The 25301-nt window shown below is 30.9% G+C and overlaps 1 protein-coding gene across 2 annotated transcripts in view; it reads right to left on the minus strand.

Annotated features, from left to right (window-relative positions):
* The window catches only part of Mgat2 (alpha-1,6-mannosyl-glycoprotein 2-beta-N-acetylglucosaminyltransferase), a 38458-nt gene extending 14566 nt beyond the window's left edge, over positions 1 to 23892 (minus strand). The window contains exons 1-7 of one of the 2 annotated variants that reach the window (XM_076452040.1): positions 23749 to 23892; positions 17843 to 18334; positions 12467 to 12564; positions 8949 to 9048; positions 5003 to 5130; positions 1637 to 1712; positions 516 to 605 (exon numbers count right to left, since the gene is read on the minus strand). In XM_076452040.1, coding sequence (XP_076308155.1) covers positions 516 to 605; positions 1637 to 1712; positions 5003 to 5130; positions 8949 to 9048; positions 12467 to 12564; positions 17843 to 18325 — 975 coding nt within the window. In that variant the 5' untranslated portion in view covers positions 18326 to 18334; positions 23749 to 23892. The remainder of the gene's footprint in view (positions 1 to 515; positions 606 to 1636; positions 1713 to 5002; positions 5131 to 8948; positions 9049 to 12466; positions 12565 to 17842; positions 18335 to 23748) is intronic. The other variant, XM_076452042.1, reaches the window with a different exon arrangement.
* Between the last annotated feature and the right edge of the window lie 1409 nt (positions 23893 to 25301).

The following is a 25301-nucleotide window of genomic DNA, read 5'->3' on the forward strand; positions in this document are numbered from 1 at the left end:
AACTATGAACAAAATATTGGGTTTCACTGTCGCGGATATCACACCCAAGTGCGGAGCATAATCAGTGGCTTGAATTTTTTACTTTGACCTTGGCATGTTTGGAATTTCATGCAAAGCTACTTGAGGGCTATCTAAAGAGCCATCCCTAATTTAGCAGCAACAGATCAGAGGGAATGGAGATAATCAACACCATCAACTCTTGGTTACTCTTTAACCAACAAATACAGAGATTGACCATAACATTATAATACCCCCTAAACTGAAAAAAAGTTAGTATGATTAGTAACAGAGATCCAAAGTCATAGATTGCAAGTTAAGCACTTTAGCCACCAGGCCATATTGGGGACCCTCCTGATTGCATGGAAGATGTCTGAAAGAGTAGAACCACATGGATATAAAGTAAACAGTTTTGTTTGTAATGAGAAATACTACATCTTAAAATACCTTATGCTAGGGAGTTAAGGGTTAACTATCTAAAGTGCAGTATAAACAAGTAAATACAGACAAGCACTTACTTTGGCACACATTTTAATTTGTGTCCAGAGAGAACGATTTATCACCATTCCCATGTTGTGTTTGCTGGATAACCATTTGGTGACTTCAACCTGTAAGAGGTTGAGATGAAATGTAAAGGTAAAAATGAAGGAAAAACAAAGCATTAATAACTTGCATGTTCTGGTAATAAAATCAAGGAGATTGACCCTGTACTAAATAACTAAGCTGAGACGAAATCTATCATTAGGTTTTGTTTTAGTTTGAAGTTTAACAGTAGATTATAACTTGTTGCATATTATAATTTCGGATAAATCCCGGATTTATTCTGTTACATATTTTGTCTGACAATTTCAAATAACTGGAAAAGGTTAAATGAATATCAAAATGTATCAACTTATGACATTTGCCAACAATATTGATAAACATGATTCTTTCTTAACACAAAAGATATTTTAAGATACAAACAATAACACAATTTACAATAATGGTTATTACAAATAATGACTGACACACAAAAGTTTTACAAACTTGCACACAATATCAAGTCTTCCACCTCATCTTGAACTGAACATTTTATGTATGGCTTACAGAGAGAAAATAATTCTAATTTATATGCAACATCCTTCAACTGATTTGAAGTAGCATTTAACCAAGACCAAGGTTAAATTCAGATACAAGCAACATGTCTGTATCATAACACTGATTATAATACACTATATTATAAGTGTATAATATACAGATTATATACTTATAATATACACAAGTTTGTGAAGTTTATTACAGTTATAATTTGTAATAAGTTTTACAAACTTACAAGCAATATAAAGTCCTATATCCAGACTTGAACTGAATGCTTTAGGCATACTTTTAGAAAGTTTAGTTGGCCCAAAAATATTCAAAAATACACTAGTGCTGTTGTAAGACTTGATTCTTACTCTCAAGAATATTCTACAAATTTAGAGAACAGGCATGACTTGCACAATACACATTTAACAATTATTTACATACATTTCTAAATATACATTAATCTGAAATAAACAAAGATATTAAAATAAAATCCATCACAAACTACATAAAAAACAACGAATAACTAAAAATCAACATACAATGTAACTAAATAATCTCATCAAAAAAGAATTACCTGATTTCCTTTTGCAGGGAAGTTGAAAGACTTGGCATAATTACCCAAGCAAAGAATGTTACATGTTGAACAATCTCTGTGAATATAACAATTCTGTGAGATCTTAAACACCATAACTTACCCTACACATTAACCTATTACAAGTGCACAACAACATTCTTAACATTCACCCCCACACATTACGGTGATTGAACATGTTTCGATTAGAGCACTGATTTTGTTTGATAATGAAGCCAGTTATTTTGCCTATAAAAACTCAAGTTCATCATTTCCAAAATGTGTTTTATTGCCAGTTACATTACAATTACACCATTTAACTGTGTCAACATACTTCAATAAATGAGTACAAATAACATCTTATCTTGGGTTAAAAGACAGTTAACTACAATAATTTCTTACACAACAAGACTGACAGAAGAGAGGAAGAAAAATGAAAGAGACTAGAAATAACGAGAGCATGAAGAGAAAGAAAACAAGAAAAAGATCACTCATACAGACTTTCAACTATAACAAGTATACAAGTGTTATTAGTCACATTTGACTAACAGTTCAATTAACTATTTTGCAATAGACTCAGTGTAATATACACAAGTTCATATATGCATCTGCACATGTTAATTATTTACATCATCTTTTAAAACAGTATCTTTATCTTCATAAAATTTAGCAGACTTTTAGTAAATGTTTTTCATACACAATATAAGATTTTTTAATGAAATGGTTTTAGTAAAGATTTGATTGTGTAAATACAGTGCGTTTGGTTACTAGTCCAAGTACGAAGTGATGTCATGTTAGGATTAAAACAATTTTGTCTCAAAAATCCAAAGTATTATTTATGTAATGTCTATAAATTCTCAAATACATTAACATTCGTTTTCAATAAGACTTTTTTTGTTAATACTGTTAACTATGTGAAGTCTGTCAACTTCTCAACCTCGTAACCATAATAAAAACAAAAGTAGGAAATAAGTACGTCATTTGTTTGTATGATAGACCGACAACATATTAACACTAAAATACAAACGTTTAGTACATAACTTAGGTCTCATAACATTATATATTCATTATCTTTTTATTATATTGACTTTCTCATTATGCCTAACTAACATTACACAACTTGCACTGATGTGATGCTCATGTTACCATATTCAATAATACAAAACTGATCTTTAATCCTTACAAAGTGGCCTGTCTTGGCTGTATTTTAGTGAACTAGTATTGAGTAATATACAGATTATCACTATTTAGATAGTAAGTCATGAAACCTTTTTTTTTAAAATATAATACAGAATAAAGACGTAAAGCAGGAATATCTTAACGACACACAAGTTAAACATTAAAATATAATACAGAATAAACACATAAAGCAGGAATATCTTAACGACACAAGAGTTAAACATTAAAATATAATACAGAATAAATACGTAAAGCAGGAATATCTTAATGACACAAGAGTTAAACATTAAAATATAATATAGAATAAATACATAAAGCAGGAATATCTTAATGACACAAGAGTTAAACAATGACAAGTTTGTTTTTTTCTCTCTCTCTCTCTTTTTCTCCGATTCTAAAATTTACTCAGATTATTTAAAAAGTATATCTTCGGTATTACCATGCGTCTAATGTTTCTGGAATGTGACTATCTCCTGATATTCAGTAACTGATGCTAAATAATTGTAATTATTTTATGAAGTTGGATGAGAAAGAGATTGTGAGCATTTAGAGAAACAAACACTACACCTTACGTGAACTGTTTAACAGACAATCCTGTGAGAACCTATGTTCATAAAGGTTTTAAAATCTACATGAATCTTACCATTAACTTAGTGAAGATGTGTCTTAATACAAAATAAAATAGATTACTAAAGTACACCATGTTCTATTTATTTCAGATGAATGTAAAACTCTCATTGGAAGGAAGACTTGCATACTATCATCATTATATATCAGTTTTTCAGTTGGTATTTATGAATCTAAAACAATCACTTAATTTAAGTTTCAACAACCACTGCCTCATACTTGGTCCCACAATTGAAAAAGGAAAAAAAATTCACAATTTTTTAAAATCGTTTTTCAATGACTGTTTTTTTTTCTAATAGTCTGGTACTTAATTTATTGTTATTATGAAAGTTTACCTAAAAGAATTACATCATACAGTTTTCCTTCTCTCAACTACCCAGTATTCAAAACAAAACTTCACTTATTATAGTCATGGCTAAGTACAAAAAACAATTGTATCAGAATTAGTACAAACGTTTTACAGTTTAAGAGTGCACAGTGGTAGAAATATAATACATCAATAATGCAGTACACTCCATTATGAAATGTGACCAAACATTCTGACCTCATGTGAATTTCTTTGTTAGGTGTTTGGTAAGAGGTAAGTGTTTATACCTTCAACAGCCAGAAATTCATTATGTACAAAAAGAAAGGATATCAAAGAACACAAAACAGGAATGGTTAGTAGGTGCAGGTAAGATCAGAAGACATTTGTCAATGATCTCCTCACATCCAAGTTTGTGTGTGTGTGTGTGTGTGTGTGTGTGTGTGTGTGTGTGTGTGTGTTGCTGAGGAAATAAAAGACAACTGGATACTACTACTGTTATGGTATTTTTTGTTATGCCATCAAATTTTACCACTTCATAATATACATAGATTTTTAACACATGTTCTGACATCACTCACAAATCTGGCAGTAAAGTTATTACCCATGACTTTGATGAGAGTATAGGATACACACACATTGTACGATGGGAACTGCATTATACTTGACTTTGTGGAATAGCCACAGCCTGTAAGACACTAACCATAATTATAAATTAAGGGTCTAGCTATTATGGTGCTTTAAACATTCAAACTTATGATGAAGAACAGCAGAAAACCACTATCTGGATTAACAAATCTAGAAGTTCTTGGATGTTGCCAATGGATAAATACAGACCTAATAATTACCCACAGAATGGTTTGAATATGACTATAGCATCCCATCAATCAGAAGGTGGAGTTACTTTTAGCTAGTTTAGACTCAAGCCATTAATAACAGTTAACAGAGACATAAATGCCTTGTTAAACAGCAAGTCCTCTGATGCTGAAAGCACAAGTACATAACACAGGAAATGTTTTTTTTTTTTTTAACTAGTAACAGAGTGATGTCTAACATATATTATATTTACAATTTTAAGTGCTTCTGGTCACTTTGTAGAGCTTTAATTTGATGTATATACACGTGTGTGTGTGTGTGTGTGTGTGTGTGTGTGTGTGTGTTTAAAGCACACAAAAAAAACAACCAAACAAGTAATAAGGAATAAGACTACAATAAAAACAATACATAGAATCATATTTTGTGATGTTATAACCACATACTTGTTTTTTAACTCCATAAGATTCAGCACGTGAAGAATGTCTGGAAACACAAAATGGTCTTCTTCAAGAAAGAGGAATGGTCCTGTATGATTCCTCGTTACTTCAAGGCCATCAAAAACATAGTTCATCTACAGTGAACAAAACAAACATTATGACAGAACACTGAAAATTATAATGTATATACGAGTAATCCATGTAACAACAACCTGCAATTGTTTAGTTAAAAGTTATCAGATTTAAAAAACAGAATATATATAAAAACCTTAGCTAGCTAAGAACTTTTATTGAAATAAATAACAATAGAATACCTTACCTTGTTAACATTTGTTGGTGAAATAAACAGAATAAATATACACAAAATTAACATCTGTTCATCTTCATGTTACTTTGAAATGTTCACAATAGACATAGATTTCTAATTGCTGGTTTTGTTTCTTTAAATAAAACATCTTCAAAAACTTTATGGGAGTGTTCTAAAAGTAAAACTACAAAATCAACTCTGTAAACTAATTTCAAAACATGTTCCTTTATTTAACGAGATACGTAAACACAGAAAATTAGTTGTTAATTGTCACAAAATGTACCTGTCAATAATTTGGATGAGACAAATACCTAATTTTATTTGGTAATATATAAACAAAGTTAATCGTTAGAAGTCTCCATGAAATTTAACTTGTTTTATCTCTAACTAATCACAATCATGTTCACATGTTCTCCAAGAAATATATATATTTATACTTTCACCTGGCATTTAGTTTCCATTTTTATAAAACTTCATTTTCTTTTGTCCAGAATTTATTTAGTTTCTTTTATTATGTGACTAACAAGTGACTGAAACTGTTAACAAAGGGTAACAACGAGAAATATCAAAACTGCATTAAGGTTTACAACTTCAAACCACACGTGAATATTAATGAAATAAGAGGATTTCTCTAACCACTTATTGTACTGTTTGTCTCTACAGACTCAAAAGTAAAAGTGACTCAACTTCAACATATCTTTAAACACATAACTTAAGCGATCTATTTGATAATTTTACTGAACGCTTTTCTAATTTTAAAACATATGAAAGTCCACAACAGTCACCACAAAATAAAGACACTTTATAAGTAATCTTATGTTATAAAACAAATATAAATTGTCAAACTTGAAAAGAATGACTGTTTTAAGCCTACATTCTATGACTGAAGATGAACTGAAACAGCATGAAAGCTTTATGTAGTGTTGATGTTGAAAGAAATGAAACTAGATCCCAATAAATAATTCATAAACTAAATATATTACTTTAGAAAGTGGAACTGGATTAAAATATAAAAATGTAGATATTACTTACCAGTTATGGGTGTTAATAGTTAGTACAAGTATTGTTGGAAAGGTGTGACTGATGTGTTTATTATGTAAGTACAGTACATACAGGAAGATGCACAAGTAACTAAGCCTACAAATTACAGAAGTAATTGAAAGGTAGTAATGAAAATTTATATTATCACTTTATCAATTCATATTTATATTTATTTTTCAAAATTATCATCTTGGTGGATCTGTTGGCACAATGACTTTAAAAGTAGGCAGTGGCTCCACCTGTAAAGTTCCCTTTTCTGGAATAGTTACAATGGCAACATACATTAAAAAAAAAGTGATACATTCCATATCATGTGCACATAATAAACAGATGTGCTTTAGTTGAAAACATGTTTATATACAAGCTGTTGCTACTGGCCTTTACATTCTCATAGGGATAATGCTAAAAAATAACTTTGGTAATAAATAAAACATTCATTAATTATTCTTTTACTGTCTGAGGTATTTGTGAGAATTCACTGGAGATGTTAAAGGTAAACCACAAGCTTGGTTCATTACTAAATGTGCAACATTTAAACATGTTAATATTTTAGCATTTTCTCTACTTATTTCAACAGACGTAATAGCCTGGAGTTGTTAGTGCAACACTAAGGGAAGCAGATACTGGATTTACAAGGTCTAACAATATAACCAAGGAGACAATTTGGTAATTACACACACACACGCACGTGCATGTATGTGTTTACATGTGCATTGGCATATATATATATTCAAAACACTTTACATACAAAAATAAGATAAGTTTGAATAAAGTTGAAAAATGTAAAACTGCATTATACTTGTAAAAATAAAAGATGAACATAGATCAACAGGAATTTCCAAGTAGGGTTTAGATGTGAAAATAATTTAACAGGTAGTAGATAGCAGAAAACACAGATCATTCAAGGAGAATGAAAGGAAACAATGGAACACATCTGTACAAAATGGTTGGTGGAAAAATAATTATCTTGAGAGATAAGAAAAACCAGATGGAAATAAATAAGCTTTATTTTATATTAAATTTCAAAATTAGTTACAATGATTTATTATGGTATTTCATTTAGGGTTTTATTGCTGAATGTATGGCAACTCCTTTCAACAAAATAACTGGATATAAACTGTTGTACTTCAATGACTAGAACAGAACACAATACAACAGTTTACATAACAGTAGCAACACAAAGATTATAAAATGTCATGTATGTAAAACCCAAATAGTTTAATTTATAATAACTTACAATATTCTAAAGTTCAAATGAACATATAAACTACTTAATGGTATGTATTGTACATGTTGAACGTGAAATGATTTTGTGTTTTTTTTTAATTTCGCACAAAACTACACAAGGACTATCTGCACGTGAAATGATGAAACATACAAAACATTGAAGCAAACACACCAGGTGTTTCCATTCCCATAATCAATTTTTAAGAGTATCATAACAGACACATGATTCAAACACATACTGCTATCAGGGTAAGTTTACATTGGTTTCTTTAACTCTCATTTTGGGATGTTTCCCTCACAAACGTAACCTACATATGTTTGTTTAATATTTAAGGGAATTTTTTCGCTTGGAATGTGTTAGTAGATAATAACAGACTGCTTTTACAGAAATATTTTCTTAAAACAAAAATTGAAGCTTTGAACTTGTACTTTGGGTTCCTCACTGTAGTCCTTTATTAGTTGTAACTAAAACACTCATGCTTTTTCTACAGAACTCACTTTACATATCAAAAAATGTGAAATAAAGTTGTATCATCAAATTTTGAAAATACTTGTTTGGACGGTTTGGTGGAATATTCTTATATAATTATGTTAAATTCATTTTGAATAAAACCAAAGTCACTTAACCAACAGTTCAATAGAACTTTCTCAATGTTGATTAATTCAGTTATTCTATAACTTCCAAGTACAGATGTGATACTGAACCTAAACAAGCACCTTACCTGATAGATCTGACAGTTAAATGATAATGATTACCATTACTAAACACCTTTCTGCAATCTCAGTGTTTATTTTAATCATTTTTCAATATTTATCTTTTTTAAAACAGATAAACATATAAACAATCAACAAAAGCAATGTACTGATAGTAAAAATGAAACATCTTAATATTTACTTTCAGTTTTATGAGAATGACATTCAAGTATTTAGAGGATATACAACCAAACACATGTATGTATGTATGTGGGGGTGGATTCTCTAGGTTAGGAATTGTTTGGTAAAATACAGAACCAAAGAGCAAACAGATATCACACACCATTCATGTGACATTTGATTTCTTTATACTGAACTTCTTCAATGTCACCTTCAAATTCTTACATGTGTAAGTGGTAATGAACATTTATACAAAGTTGTGTTAAAATGGATGTAAATCAACATTTTTTAAATAAAGTTGACTACACAATTTCTTTCCAAAAAACAAAAATTGGAGGATATAAAAAAAATACTTTTCCTGTAAGAATAACTATGAGTAAAGTTAACCTGTACATAAAATATGAAATCAGAATATTTGATGCCATATATTAATATTACTAATGAATAATTAACATTAACAGAATGGGAAGTTCATATACATTTTAAAGACTAATAAATGCTTACCTTCCACCACCAGTGATGCTTTGCTTGTGTGTAGCTCGCTTCTCGAAAATGTCCGTAGCGATCTGGGTAGTGTGCATTGTTACAGCCCTTTACTAATGCCCTAGGCAGTTTTGAAAAACACACCTCTTAGAAAGCTTCAAACAAAAGTTAACCATCACATGAGGAATAAAATAAATGTAGATAATTTTATCATCTTAATAGTTACAACAGTTATTTGATAATAAATCAAGAGAAAAATAAAACAAAATAGAAATGATATTGCTAGGACTCATGTGGCTGATGAATTCTTCTGAAGCCAACTCTGATTTATGTTAATTGTTAAGACCTGTATACCAAGAAGTAAATACTTATGAAATACATCTAAATACTCTTACAAACAAAAAGATCCAGAAAACCAGCTTGGCTACTGCTATTACACTAATTCACCCACTTGATTGTATTGTCTGTGAAGAAAATTCCTAGTACTTGTAGATTTCTTCGAGTCATTCCGTTTTGTTTTTGTATCTGACAAAGCTACACGAGGGATATGTGCACAAGCTGTCCCTAATTTAGCAGTATAAGACTAGAGGGAAACAACTAGTCATCACCATCAACCCTTGGAATATTCTTTTATCAATGAATAGTGGTATTGGCCATCACATTATAATGCCCCCACAACTGAAAGGACAAGTATGTTTGGTGTGACGGGGATTCGATCCCACGGTTCTTAAATTGCGAATCAATCACCCTGACCACCTGGCCATGCCAAGCCAGATTAGTTCTTTGATGATTTAGAGAAGTATAGTTTTTGTAAGAACATATTTCATGAATATATAGCTTCCATGTCATTTAAAATAATTCACACTGATTTGAAAAATTGAGTTAACATTTTTTGTTTTGCTGAGAAATGCAATATTTTCTTTGTACTTTAATTTCTTAGTTGTTTTTCATACTAAGATCTTTACTGCCATTTTCTTCAATTCAAAAGAACCACAGAGAGACACGAGGAATTAAATTATTTGAAATTGTGGTTTGTGTTTCCCTAGATACTATGGATTTAGTGTAATATTAAACCACCAAGGAAGACACTGGCAGGTATCATGTCAAAATATATTAAAGATTTTTGTCTAACATCTGAATTCAAAATGTTTTAACTTTATTTTTGCCTGGTGCTTCAGCAACAGAGCTGGAGAATCAATGTAATTTGATAATCAATATATCATCAGGTTCATTAAATACTGAAATTATGTTTTCGTGCAAGCCTTGAATAGTTGAATAACTGGAAATAACAATAACACTGATTTTGATTAATTATTTTTGCAAGTTGCAATATTATTTAGTTAAGCTGAAATAATTAAAAACATTAAGTGAAAATTACTTATTTTTAACAGGTATCTCTTCACATCGATTAGCTATATTCCTTGTGTTTATGCACAAGATATTTGTATGCCACTAAGCCTTGAAGCAACTTCCACCTTGTTACATTTTAAGATTAACTGTGCTGGTACATGATATGTGAAAAAAATCTCTCCACCAACAGGATGGGCAATGCAAGTTCAATGCACAGTAACTTTCCCAACAATACTTGCACTCATGGTAACTTCAATCTTTGATGAGACAAGGCATGAGAAAGTGGGGAAGATGGAAGAAAGTGTGTAAACAGGTGAGTATCACAATCAAAAATACTTTTCTAGATTAAGAAAATAACAGATTCTGAAACAATAACTCATCTCATCACACAGATTACCTAAAATCTTGAATCTAACTTGTATAAAGAAGCCAGTCTAAAAGTTTACAAAGATGACCTCCCTTCTGAAAGTACCCAAAGGGACATTTATTGAATGTGACACCTGATGGCATGGATTCAAAATGGACCCAACTGTGGGAGACCTCACTTTACCTCAACCAAGGTGTACTCTTCCCCCAAAAATGGAAGGAGGGGAAGAAGTAAATGAGTCCCGTGCATTGCAGGGATGAGCAAAATGAAAACATGACTGTCCAAGCAGATGCAAACATTTTGTTTGCTTATTTTATACTGAACAAACTTTGGCTGCAAGAAGAAGGCACAAGTGGTAATAGTTATTGTTTAGAGGGGTGACATTGCCACAACCATTCCACACCCTATCTAATTTTGTTAAGCCACATCAATGAATGTTCCTTGTGGTACACCACCCCAGTGGCCAGAAGCTGTTAAACGGTAATGGTCAGTAAGCAAGAATCAAAATGGGAAGAACACTTCCTCGGTACTGTCTCTCACAATAAAAGTCTATGCAAAGATACAGTTTATATCAAGCTTATTTAATAAGTAGAAACAAGGATACCACAAGCAGTTTCATAATTTGTGGCTAATCTGTGTAAACAGGTGAACTATTGTTTTGGAAGCACCAATTTTTATTAAATTCATTATTTTTAGAATATTGATCAATTTAATCACAGTTATGATAAATTACTTCATGTAACACTAATTGATATATTGGTTAATTTGGTTAATCAACAATGACTACTTTTATGGAGTTAGTAGTTTTGGAGACAGCTTGTATTTTATTACTCAAGTTACAGGTTTGGGTGACAAGTTTAAAGTAAATGTTCGAAAGATTTATAAAGTTTATAGCTCAGCTATCTATTCACAAAACCTAATTTAAAAGGCAGAGATTCATGGGTGTTTAACTGAATCATCCTTTGAGTGTTGACAATAAAATACTATCATACAGGGTGTTCGGAAAGTCACTGTGCAGTTGGAAAGCAGCAATAACAGCATTCATTCAGTCTATTTCAAGCCAGCAACTGACAGAGATGTTTAGAAACAAAATAGGAAGGATCCAAGTCTGTATTGATGCCAACGGTGGTCACTTTCAACATTGTTTATTATTGTCATTCATATTTACCTCCTGTATTCTATATTAAAACATGTCTGTTAACAAATATACAAGTGCACAGTGACTTTCCGAACACCCTGTGGAACAAAAACAGTTATGTCTTTCTTTAAATGTTCTAAATATACCACATCTGAGGCAAGTTTCTGAAACCATACAACAAAAAGGTTGAAATTAAATTTATTTTTAAGATGATAAACAGTAAACAAGGTAATAATTATTATAAACTTTCCAACAGACTGCTATTACCTACTTGAACATTAAACTTGCAGGTTAAATTACATGAAAAATACTTCAAATGTAATTCAATAACAATTCTTTTAAACATTCCTATACACTGTAAAAAAGCATGTTCTTCCTATTAAAGCATAAAAGTCTTGAAATTACAGCAAATAGAAGCAGAACTAACTGTAACTAATGTTGATGGATATTCTATTTTAAGTAAAACTCAGGAATATTGTTACATATTTCTTGTCTTTCTGGATTATTTTAAAATAACTACTTGTATGTATAGGGTACATATTTATATTAAAGGTTTCATTATGTGCTCACAGAATTTTAGATGTAAACATAAAACCTGCAATCAAATTGTTACAGGTATAATAATTATAAACAGGTAAAATGAATAAAAGATAAATTTAAATTTAATACAAAGAGAAATCTTACTCTTCTTTCTTCATGTCACGTGGACAGTCATTAGGATCTTGTCCGGGAAACGTATCTGGATGGAGCTGAATTGAATGTGGATAAAATATCTGTGTGACCTGCGTGCAAGAAAACGTGGAGTAATTAATCATTTAATAATTGTGACCCGCGTGCAAGAAAACGTGGAGTAATTAATCATTTAATAATTGTGACCACCAAGCGTGCAAATAAACCAGCGTGGAGTAATTAATCATTTAATAATTGTGACCAGCGTGCAAGAAAACGTGGAGTAATTAATCATTTAATAATTGTGACCCGCGTGCAAGAAAACGTGGAGTAATTAATCATTTAATAATTGTGACCCGCGTGCAAGAAAACGTGGAGTAATTAATCATTTAATAATTGTAACCCGCGTGCAAGAAAACGTGGAGTAATTAATCATTTAATAATTGTGACCAGCGTGCAAGAAAACGTGGAGTAATTAATCATTTAATAATTGTGACCCGTGCAAGAAAACGGGAGTAATTAATCATTTAATAATTGTGACCGAGCGTGGAGTAATTAATCATTTAATAATTGTGACCCGAGTGCAAGAAAACGTGGAGTAATTAATCATTTAATAATTGTGACCCGAGTGCAAGAAAACGTGGAGTAATTAATCATTTAATAATTGTGACCCGCGTGCAAGAAAACGTGGAGTAATTAATCATTTAATAATTGTGACCCGCGTGCAAGAAAACGTGGAGTAATTAATCATTTAATAATTGTGACCCGCGTGCAAGAAAACGTGGAGTAATTAATCATTTAATAATTGTGACCAGCGTGCAAGAAAACGTGGAGTAATTAATCATTTAATAATTGTGACCCGCGTGCAAGAAAACGTGGAGTAATTAATCATTTAATAATTGTGACCAGCGTGCAAGAAAACGTGGAGTAATTAATCATTTAATAATTGTGACCAGCGTGCAAGAAAACGTGGAGTAATTAATCATTTAATAATTGTGACCCGCGTGCAAGAAAACGTGGAGTAATTAATCATTTAATAATTGTGACCCGAGTGCAAGAAAACGTGGAGTAATTAATCATTTAATAATTGTGACCCGAGTGCAAGAAAACGTGGAGTAATTAATCATTTAATAATTGTGACCCGAGTGCAAGAAAACGTGGAGTAATTAATCATTTAATAATTGTGACCCGAGTGCAAGAAAACGTGGAGTAATTAATCATTTAATAATTGTGACCCGAGTGCAAGAAAACGTGGAGTAATTAATCATTTAATAATTGTGACCCGCGTGCAAGAAAACGTGGAGTAATTAATCATTTAATAATTGTGACCCGCGTGCAAGAAAACGTGGAGTAATTAATCATTTAATAATTGTGACCCGCGTGCAAGAAAACGTGGAGTAATTAATCATTTAATAATTGTGACCCGAGTGTAAGAAAACATGGAGTAATTAATCATTCAATAATTGTGACCTGCGTGCAAGAAATCATGGAGTAATTAATCATTTAATAATTGGAAATTCACTTCACACTTCTGGTTTCTCTTAATTTTCTTAGCATTATCAAAATAATCATTAGAAATACTTTAAGTAAAACAAAAAGCAACAACTTTATCACATATCTTGAATATCTGTAGAATGTGTTCAGGATTGTCTGCCTAATTCCAGATGTACACGAATCATGACTATCATGCTTACACAAATTACATACACACAAACACCATTACCTATAACTAGTGTCTTAAAGTAGTGCTTTTTAATGGATATCCAAGGATTCTATGAAATGCAATAGTTCTGCATATACTAATGCACAAATACATACTAGTGATGTAACTACAATCAATTACATCATATCTTTAGTAGCAGTCACTATATTGTTTTAACTTAGTATGACCAGGTACAAACAGGTGCTTTAGTCATTGTAAAGGGGGTTACGTGACAACTTTGACACCAGAGGAGTTCCATGGATTCTAAAAGATTGAGAACCACTGTCGTAAAATACATACATGAAACAAAAGAATGAAGATTACAATCACAAAACAAATTAAAGGAAATAAGTCACAGCATTGATGACAGCTTGTATGTCACTTAACAAATATACAAGTCAAAGCCTACTGTGTAAGATCTTGTTATAACAAGTTAACAATACTTAAAAAGTGGACCATAAACATATGGGACCTGCTTTATCGGTTTTCATTAAACTTATGTTTTATTGAGCTAGCTTGGGATACAAGGTCCCAGCTACAGTACTGTACACCTTTATTTACCTCCTGTGTATATATGAAAAATAAAGTGTATCATACATATAACAAGCTCAAAGTCAGAGTACAGCCTAGAAACCTCAACAGAAGTTTTACAATGCACTACAAATAGATGCATTAATTCTTACTGACCCAACTAACTCTATAGATGTTAACAAAACCTTACGGAATTTGATTGTTAGTTTTCATTCTATTTAATGTTAACCATAAACTATGGTTGACTTGACAGAATCTATATAGATTATACTATTATAGTGCAATACTGGATATTATACCATCCTTCACATATTCACTGTTCGTTGTATAAATGTCATTTTAAATTTGAGAATAACTTTGGACGTCATCTTGTAATACACAGTGCATCAACTTCAACACTGCATCTTCAGGTTTTACTGTGTTGTCAGTTTCACAAAATATTGAAACTAATGATTCTTATATATATGTAAAAATGGCTGCTACGAGTAGAGAAAGCACTATATTGAGGAGTTTTCTCTACCCATACCAGCCATTTTTACATATATTTTTCTCTACAAATGGGTTTTTCGTCATCATGGAAAACTAATGATTTGTTATTTATGTTTTGTTCTTATCACATTAATTAACCGACAAACCTCTAATTCAGCTGCTACAGCAAGTTGATTGGATATGTTCTCCCTCATCTAATTAGGACCCACTGTTTAGCTTAAGCACAACACTTAGACCATCACATTCACAACTGCATCTAAAACATTTCAACCATATTTCATTGCTACATCATTTTACAAGTTAACTTCTCCATGTAGGATATCATGGTCTCAGATCAAGTCAAGGGTCTAACCCAGTGACCAAGACCTCGAAAACAGTGTGAAACATCTTTTTGTCTAATAAAAAGAAAAACATGTTCCCAGAATGACGTGTTGGATCCACAAAGATAACAGGCTGACTCATGTAGTATGTGTAAATATAAATTAAATTTGTTATCCATGTAAATGCCTACATTCAGCCTTATTATGGGTTTGATAAACCAATAAGATAACAATTCATTGTTTTATTAAATTAGTGTTAGCAGTGGACTCAAAAATGAGTTTAAGTGTGGCAGAAGGATTTGGAAAGAATAGACTTGAAAGTAAATGTCAGTAAAACAGAAGTCCTAATGGGTAAAAGGGCAGAAAGAAGGTCAAAACCACAGATGTAAAGTTGCTGGGGCAGGTTTGAAGAAACAAAAGGAAGCTGTCACAGTAGTCTGTGACAAAAGGTTATCAAGGACACTGAAAAGTCCAAGTGTATAAAAGTGATTAGACCATTACTTCTATACAGAGCAAAGACTTGAACCTTCAAGAATAAAGAAAGCTTTTTGATAGAAAAAAAATGAAAATGCTGAGATGGCTGTTGAGAGTGTCACTGAATGGGAAGAGAATGAACAAGGAAATTAAAGAAACATCAAGAATCTGTGGAATCAAGGAAAGTGTAAGAGAAGTGAGAATAATGTGGTTGTTACACAAACAGAAAACAAGCAATAAGGAGAGCATTCAAATGCTAGTAGTTGGTGAGAGAAAACATGAATATGAAAGGACTAAAGTAAAAGTTGGTAATAAACAAATTACTAGAGGAGGACAGCATCTGAAGGAAAATGACCCTTGCTAAAGAAGTCTATTGACAGTTCATTATCTGATAAATATATAAAAAAAACACCTCATTTCTAGGAATTCCCTGGAGAAATACAGAACAGAACTGAAAATGTAAGTAATATCTGAAGTTAAGAACTTTTTTAGCACTCATCTGCCAAAATATTCATATCTCCACAAATGAAAATTGTTAAACTTGAAAGTACAGAAACATAAGCAGCTATATTACATTGTCTCCCTTTTTAGATTATAGATCTAGTATTCATTAACTATACTTTCATTAGGTTTCATACATTCAGTATTATCACATTGTCAATCAGACATAAAACTGTCAAAGAAATAACAAATGTACAATAAAAATTTACTATACAACAGTAGAATGGGTACTAATAAATAATTTATTGACTGAAAGTATGACAGTTCCTGCACAACTGAATGTTTCTCTCAGATTTAAAGCTGTTAACACAAGGGTAAAACATCACACTTTTGAACTGCATTTAAGTACCCTGCCACAAGGAAGAATATTTTGAACATTGCCCAAAATAAAAGGTTAGAAATTGCCAATAGAAATCGATGTATAGGTTACACCTTATACAGCTACTGCTAGACCTATAGATGTAAGGGATAAAATGATTATTACTTTTATAATGTAAAAATATAGTTTAAATTGAGATCAGTAGTGTGTTCTTATAGCTGATTGGTTGTTGTATAGCTAGGTGGCCCATCATCCATGATGCAGTCTTAATAAGATTTCTTTTCACTGATATGGTAAAAAGATTCAACATTCCTGTATTTTAGCCAATGTGGTCAACACCCCCCTGTATGACCCTATGTCACAGTGCGGTATTGAGCTGATCTGGTCACTACATGTAAATGCATCTACTTATAGTTCTGACAATCTTCAAAAACATATTTGTAATACACAAAGTGAAAAAAAATTAATGTGCCCATTGACAATTCTGACCTTAGAAATTACCATGTAATAGTTCACTGTCAATTTGTTTTATCAATACTTTGTCACAGTTTTTGTATCCATTACAGTTTAAATTTATTTTTTACGGGTATTTACCTTATAAATTCATCATGATCTAATTTTTACTTATGGTCATTTATTTAAAATTAATCATGATATGAGATAATGTTTCTTTTTCTCAGATCCAATCATCATCTGTTTTATATTTTACAATACTTCCACTGCAATGCTTTACAGTTTTTAATAATCCTCATGTCTTATTACTACAGTTCTATTCTTCATGATGAATGAAATACACTAAGAATGATGTTCACTCTTAGTATTAATAAATAGTAAATTTAATCACAAAAGAGTAAGAAATAAGTTATGAAATACAATTGATATTCATGTAAACACTCCTCATAAAAACCTGAATATCATGGAAACAAAATGCAATCAAAATTACTATATGTATTTTCTGAAGACACTCTTAAAGTGCAACTTAAATGTTTTGTATCCACCTACCAAAAAAAGGTAAACTAAGTTACTGTCTAAAGGTACTGAAAAACAACACCTACCTTACAGAAACTGATCTTTTGAATTAGTTGGTTGATTTCTCTATCAAACAAATCATGGCTGAATATAACCAACACTTTTTCAATTCCTTTTGTCTGCTGTAATGACCTGATAAGAGCAGATAAATACTGATATCTGTTGTGGACTTGGATGACAATAACTGGGTTTCCAGAAGATAAAGGTCCATATTTATATGAATTTATTATTAATTGATCAGTATTGATCTTTTTTATGGCTTGTTTCACATGTTCCAAGACAAGAGGTGGTGATGTGACAGTTGAGTTCAAAGCTGAACCGACTTTCCCTATGTTAACAGCTACGTTGTTATATTTTCTTTCCAATTTCTGGTCAAGTGATTGCGATTTGAGACTACCTACATGGAGCTGTAGCCACAAGAAAGAGACAATGAACAAAAGAAATATAAAATTGATTAACGATAGTATGTTTCGGCAACACAGGCCCCAAAAAAAACATCGTACCTTCATAATTTGAACCTGCAGAAGAGGAGAAAAAAAAAAAGACCTTAAGAAATGTTATGACTAAAGAAACTTACAGATTAAGGTATGACACTAGAATACAAGATTTTTTAACCAACAATATTTACAAGTCTTCTGAGAGCTCTTTGACATGCATAATTGCAATATTAACCAAAAAAAAATGTTTAAAGTTAGAAATAAATTTTGCCAGAAAATCCTGAGACCATACACACATACAAAACTATTCAAGATAAGTTCAATATTGCAAAGACATGATAGTCAGTTAGTATGTACTTGTGTTTTGAAAGTTTGAAAATTGACTAGACATAAGGAAAAGTGGTAACATTTGATCAACGTATAACAGAATTAACATATACATACAATGTAAAATAGTATAAGGGGTAATAAATGAAACAGTTAGGCCTCAAACAGGGAACAATGTCCTATAGTAAACAATGTATCAAATCAGCTCTGTGCACATTTCAAACTGTAGGACTGTATGCTTAAGAAGTCAATTAGAAGCTGACTAAACATATTTTCTACCCATGTTTTAGTTATTCAATGACTTCATATAACTAGTACTTTACTATGTTTTATGTATATAAGATCTTTGTTTAGGTTCTACTCTTGTACATGTGCATCCACATAATTAAAAAGTAAATTTTAATTTAAATGGTTAAAATTATTCCCAAATACTGACTTGATAAGTTTTTTTGTTTAATTACTCAACTTTCACATTTGCATACACTTTTGTTATGTTTGAATCATAAACAAACTTTCAAACCCATGAGTTTGTTTGTGGTTGAACCTCCTACTTCTGACCAAAAATCTGTGCTCAGTAACGGTTCTTAACATGTAAATCATGAATTTACTGTCTTAAGAACTGGCAACCAATAAATTAATATACTTGTCAATGAAAACATTTAATAAAATATACCACATCTCACTCATCTTCAAAGGATACAACCCTATTAAAAATAAGTTTTTTCATCTGAAGGCAACTATCCTATCAGTATTTATACTTGCCAAACTTCTGTCATTCTCCCTGGAAAATCACGATATAATTGATTTTTTCAATGTATTTTCTCAGTTGCAAACTACTACTCCATGAAGCAAAAGACGTGTTAAGAAAATATATCGTGTTAAACACCAAACACGCTGGTGATGGTTATAATGTCATGGTTAATCCCACTATTTGTTGGTAAAAGAGTGGCACAAGAGTTGGCAGTGGGTGGTGATGACAAGCTGCCATTGCTCTAGTCTTACACTGCTAAATTAGGGAAAGCTAGCACAGATAGCCCTTTGCACAAAATTCACAAAACAAAACCATGTTATAAAGTTTATAAAACATTGCTTCAAATCCCACAACTTGGAAATACCAGAATGGAATAAATAAAAAACATGTATTATAAAACAATAGTAACACATTAATGACTTTAGTGAATGATCAGTTGTTATTTCACAAATAAAAACAAAAATCCACTATCAAAACAACCTAATATAAAGGTGTGGATCATAGGGTTTTACGGTTTCCTGTATATTTTTCTCTGAGCACGCATTTTCTTAAGTTTTTTTTTAAACTTTATTATTACAGCTGGAATTGCAATTAAATATAGTGTAATCCAGAGTCAGTCACAATATCTGCACCTCAACAAACATGAGATACTATATACTGCAGGTACAACGTACATCCCTTGTTACTTTTGCTGTATATTATAAATATAATCAGCTGAATCAATTTAAATACCACAGCCTGACTCTTCTCTATGGAAATATGCATTATTCAACATTTACATACATGGTAAAAGTTACATTAACAGATAACACAGGAAAACCCACTTGTGCCTGGCACACTCTCTGAAGCATGTACATTGTATGTGAATGAGGTCAGCTTGTTTATTTACACAAAAACCACTGAACCAAATCAACTGTTATTTTTTTTCACAGATGTACTATAGCTAGTCACATCACACAAAGAAAGTCAAAACTGTATTTAACCTGCATACTTTCCTGTCCACTAAAAGATTAAAGCTTGGGTTAAATATCTGTTTTAGTAACCAGTGATTAGTGAAAAACAAAAATTCAAACATCTCTTCTCTTAGTACATGTCAGTTCACAGCACCCAATCACTGTCTGTCAACATGTGACATTTTCACATTAAACATAACTGTTGGACAAACAAAACGAACAGAAACTGAGCTCCTAACATAGATTAGTTCTTCAGTAATTTTCTTTGAAGCATAATAAACATAAGAAACAATGTATTTCTAAAATATGGAAGTAAGAAAGACCTATTGACTCAAATTGTAGTATTTATGTTTTGCAATGTGAAAAAAAAAATATAGAGAAACAGACTTGTATATTTGAATGCTGTAGTTTCAACAAGGACAATGTTAATCCTTCTTAGGCCTTGTCCCTAGTTGAGAACTTAAACAATGTTGTCATCACAATTAAACTAATTTTATCTGATTAGACTGTTACTTCATAAAGGGTTTTTAATTTCCTAAGGGAAAGATACAATCAAAAATTTTATAATCACACAATACGCTAAGGTTATTTAAACCCTGATTTAAGTTATTTTAAAACTCTATGATCTACAGTGATCATCTCTTATTTAAAAACAAATTTTGGTTCTAGCATTAAACAGTTAACTTTTTAAGAGGTGGAGTGTAACATTCCATCACTGTAAAATGAAACATTACAGCAGTTAGCACTGAAAAGTCAAAGAGTTATGTTTAACTAAATAATACTATATTACCTCGATAGCTTTTAGTTCTCTACTTATTCACTTATTACTTTTCAAACTTTGAAAGATAGTTGTAATTAATTTTATTTAACAAAATTAATATGTATGTAATTCAGAATTCAACCTTTTCTAACTTAACTATTGCTTAGATATCCACATTTAATTTCAACTGGTATAAGGAATCAACTAGATCATCATGTAGTCATGTAGTATAGAGTAAAAAAAACAAATACTGACAAATTAGGCTGACAGTTATATTAAGCACTTTAGTATACCTGCTACAGTTTTTAATGGTCCACCATATACAACTGAATAATAAAATCAGTTATAATTATTCTGAATATTACAGCTGTATTTAGAAATAGTTTGGTTTCTGTATCTTTGTGTGGTTGTAGCCAAAGTTTTTGAAACCACGTACATGTATTCATTTAAAAAATTAAAATACAAGGGTAGGAAAGTAATTCCAACATTAACACATTTAACTAGCAAGGCTGTATATAATAGTTTTTAACTTCCTTTTCCTATATCATGGATAAACTTAAGTTGGATAAAATGCTGAAGTCCAACTCTAGACCATTCATTTTTCTAACAGGGTGTCTAACTTACTAATTGAGCTTATGTTTACAGTGGAGACCAGCACCTTACAGAAGGGAATCTCAATAAAATATAGAACTAGTGTTTCAATTTTACTTTCTCTGGACTGAGTGTGCAGTCTCTTGATGCTTGTATGGTATATTAAGCTCTCACCCTCTTATGAAAATACAATTAAAGTTTAGAAGATATTTTTGAAGTTTAACTTTTTCTATCGTATTCTGAATACAGCACACAAAAAATATGAGGCCTTTATTTTTCCAATTTTCCTGATATTCTAAAAGATATTAACTCATCCTCTGCAATCATCCTACTAGAAATTTTCTCAACTCTTTCCAATAACATAATTTTTTAAATGACTAAAAGGAGACAATATTACACATACAGTCTAACCAGACTATCATACTATACTGATTACCTTCTTTGATTTATACTCAATACTAAACTTATGGTTCTGTTTCCCTTAATACTAGACAAAAGCCATTGTCTAACAAAACTCTAGGGCTTTGGGAACCCCTACCCACATCCTTTTCCTCATTATTAATCTTCCTCTGCAAGCTTAAAAAATGTTTCAATGATCAAGTTACCTAGCCTTAATTTTAGAAAGATTAAAAAATATACCTTCCACAAGTTAACTAACAGTTAAAATCTCTTTAAAATTCTCCACTCTCAGTGCAATTTGAAAATGCCCATTAATCTGACATCACATGCAAATTTACTAAATTTACTAGTTATGCATTTCAAAGGTGTGGAATTTTTGAAGAAATTTCTCGTCCTTAATCCTTCTTGCAACACGAAACACACATACATAAAGTAAAATATAACGACCAAGACTTCATTTTTATTTAATGGTTTATGTAGGCAATACAGTGTCACTGGCAGTTAAATGTTTGTGTGACATATCACATTATGTACAAATTCTTGAAAAATATTTCTTCATGTATTTTAACAAGGTCATTTGAATAATGTAGTGCTACTTGTAAAATATTCCATGTAATATGAACTAACATTCATAGCTTACATTATTACCTCTATTAACTAAAATGGTGTCAAATGTATTGGTGCGTGACAGTTTAAATTTTGTAAGTTTATTTCTTTTACATATTTTTTCTTAGATCAGGTAGTCAAATCTTTCTAGTTGCTTATTGCAGACAAATACAAGGTAATAATACTGTACATGAATTTAAATACGACTGTTACTGTGTGGTTGAGGGATTAGAAATTAAAACTTATATTTGTGAATACTACATAGCTTTGAAGTTCACAGATATGTACATTCAAATGTTTGTATACACTACACTTTTAAAGTTCAAAATTTTCAAAAACTTGTGAGACTTCTTTCAAATCTGACCAATTTTTCCAGCAATAAAACAAACTGAAAAACTATTTGTTCAAAAGGCAAAGAAAACATTCCTGTGTTAGATATTTGGCAATATGAATTCCATACTTGTCTTTATAAAGCTTTAAAATTATTTATAACACAGAAAAACCACAAAGTTCTGCACCATTAGTAGAATTTACAATATCCATTAATTTCATATAATATATATATTTTTAGTAACTTACTGGTTATTTATTTATAAATGCAACTGAGATATTACAAGAGGTAATGCAGAACCCTGGGTACATCACTTGCAAAATCAATTCACAGATTTTACTAATTTTACATAAACCTTATTAATACCACTAGTAAACTCCACACAATCCTACTCTTAATCCATTTAATTAATGCATCTTAACTTATTCTCTAAGATGTGCAATAACCTTAATCCTATGCAATTTCTTAGAAAATTGTGCAGTCTAGGAACATTCACTATATTATATTACTAATCTCTTTTGTAAAGTTAGTACTAATAATAGCAATACTACAATACTGTAAATATGTACCTTAGGGCCATTTACTGCATTACTACTACTAGTGTTATTACTCAATAACAATCTAAAGTGTAAGAAATGTAGTATACTATTTACACGTATTAATATTTACTAAGATATATTACTATTGGTAATGATAAACGTAAAGCAATCGATATTATTTAACAGTTCGGTTACTCAGATCATACCCTGGTTAAATTATTACTATTAGAATACTCACGTAGAAACTTCCACCGTGATAGTTGTCTTTCACAAATCTAAAACTAGCCTAAACTAAAATATAACACAACTCCTACCACACTATGCCTTATCATACGAGTTAGCATAACTTATTCATTGGAACATTCCTGCCCTCTCCGGGAAGGATGTTGTCAAGTGCTATCATTCAAAGCTAAATGAAAACAACAAAAGTTTAATCATGTTTGTAATTATTATCGATATTATCTAGATTAAGTTTTATAAGGCAGAGAGAATACTGGACTTCTTTCTAATTCGCATTAGTCTCTCTTTAATTCTTTAAATATTATGAGAAAACTTAGAAATACTTAGAAGTTGAGGAATTTACACTATTGTCCTTTTTGCCTCAATACCATCACTTAAGTTACACGAAAGTAAAACTTGTTTGGTTGTTCTCAAAAAAAAAGAGAAAAAAGTATCTATTTATTTGTCATCTGTCTGGGTCATATTTTACCAGGTGAAATTACTGTACAAAAACATTAGGATTTCTACTAACATGTGGTTCATGTATTTGCGCTAATAAAAATTTCTTTTGGATTAAATTTAAATATTTAAACTCATTTTCGGTATATTCAACATCTATATATATACATTACTTTTAACATTTTTAGATTCAGTTTCATTGATTTGTTTCTTGGCAAACGATACTATAATGTGGATAAATAACAAAAAATAATAACAAACAGTTTATACTATACATTTAAAAGATTGTAAGACTATATATCGTACACATTAAACAGGTCTTTGCATGAAATTTAAATGCCAAACAATACACTTGTGATGTAGTCTTTATCCAGAAACAAAACTGGTGAAGTTCTACGACTCGCGGCTTTCAAAATAAATTGGTACTGTATTATGATGGTCATTTAGAGCTAAAATATCTCACTTTTGTAATGTATTATTATATCTAGTTTTGTGTTTTCGATCATACTGTTTCGGCGTGTGGCGACGTTTGCACCTATTACAATGAGAATGTTGAAAGATTCATGGAAAAGCAAACGGATGTTTTGTTGTAGCACATAATGATGTCAGTGCATGTGAGTGTGAATTACATTTACAGTTATTCAAGCGAGCTTTTCAATACCTATAGCCTGTTTCCAAAATTCATAGACAGTATCAAATAAACCCTTGGTTTATGAGTATTTTTACTTAACAGTTTATATATTCATAAACAACAATATTGCAAAGCATTTCAAACAATTGTTTTTGGAAAATGCCATTAACGTGTATTTGATTCTTGTTAGGTAAGTAAAATTTTGAAAGTCCGCTGATTTCCCATTAGAAACTTCAATATTAATTTCTAAAAAACTAAATTCAGAACTATGTTTTGAATTATTTTTATGTTTTGAACTATTCCTTAAATGGTAATGTACTTGTTTCAAGTAAACCCGTTCTGTTATATGTAAACCCCCTCACGTGCACACCAGAAAAAATATATATTTTAGACCTCTATATTTTGGATATTCCCCTCACAACTCTTTAAAAAAGTTTTTCGTTTGCACTTACATGTGTCAAGAATCTTTACGTATAATTAAA

The sequence above is a fragment of the Tachypleus tridentatus genome, chromosome 8 (assembly GCF_004210375.1).
Source record: "Tachypleus tridentatus isolate NWPU-2018 chromosome 8, ASM421037v1, whole genome shotgun sequence".
NCBI classification, from domain to species: domain Eukaryota; kingdom Metazoa; phylum Arthropoda; class Merostomata; order Xiphosura; family Limulidae; genus Tachypleus; species Tachypleus tridentatus.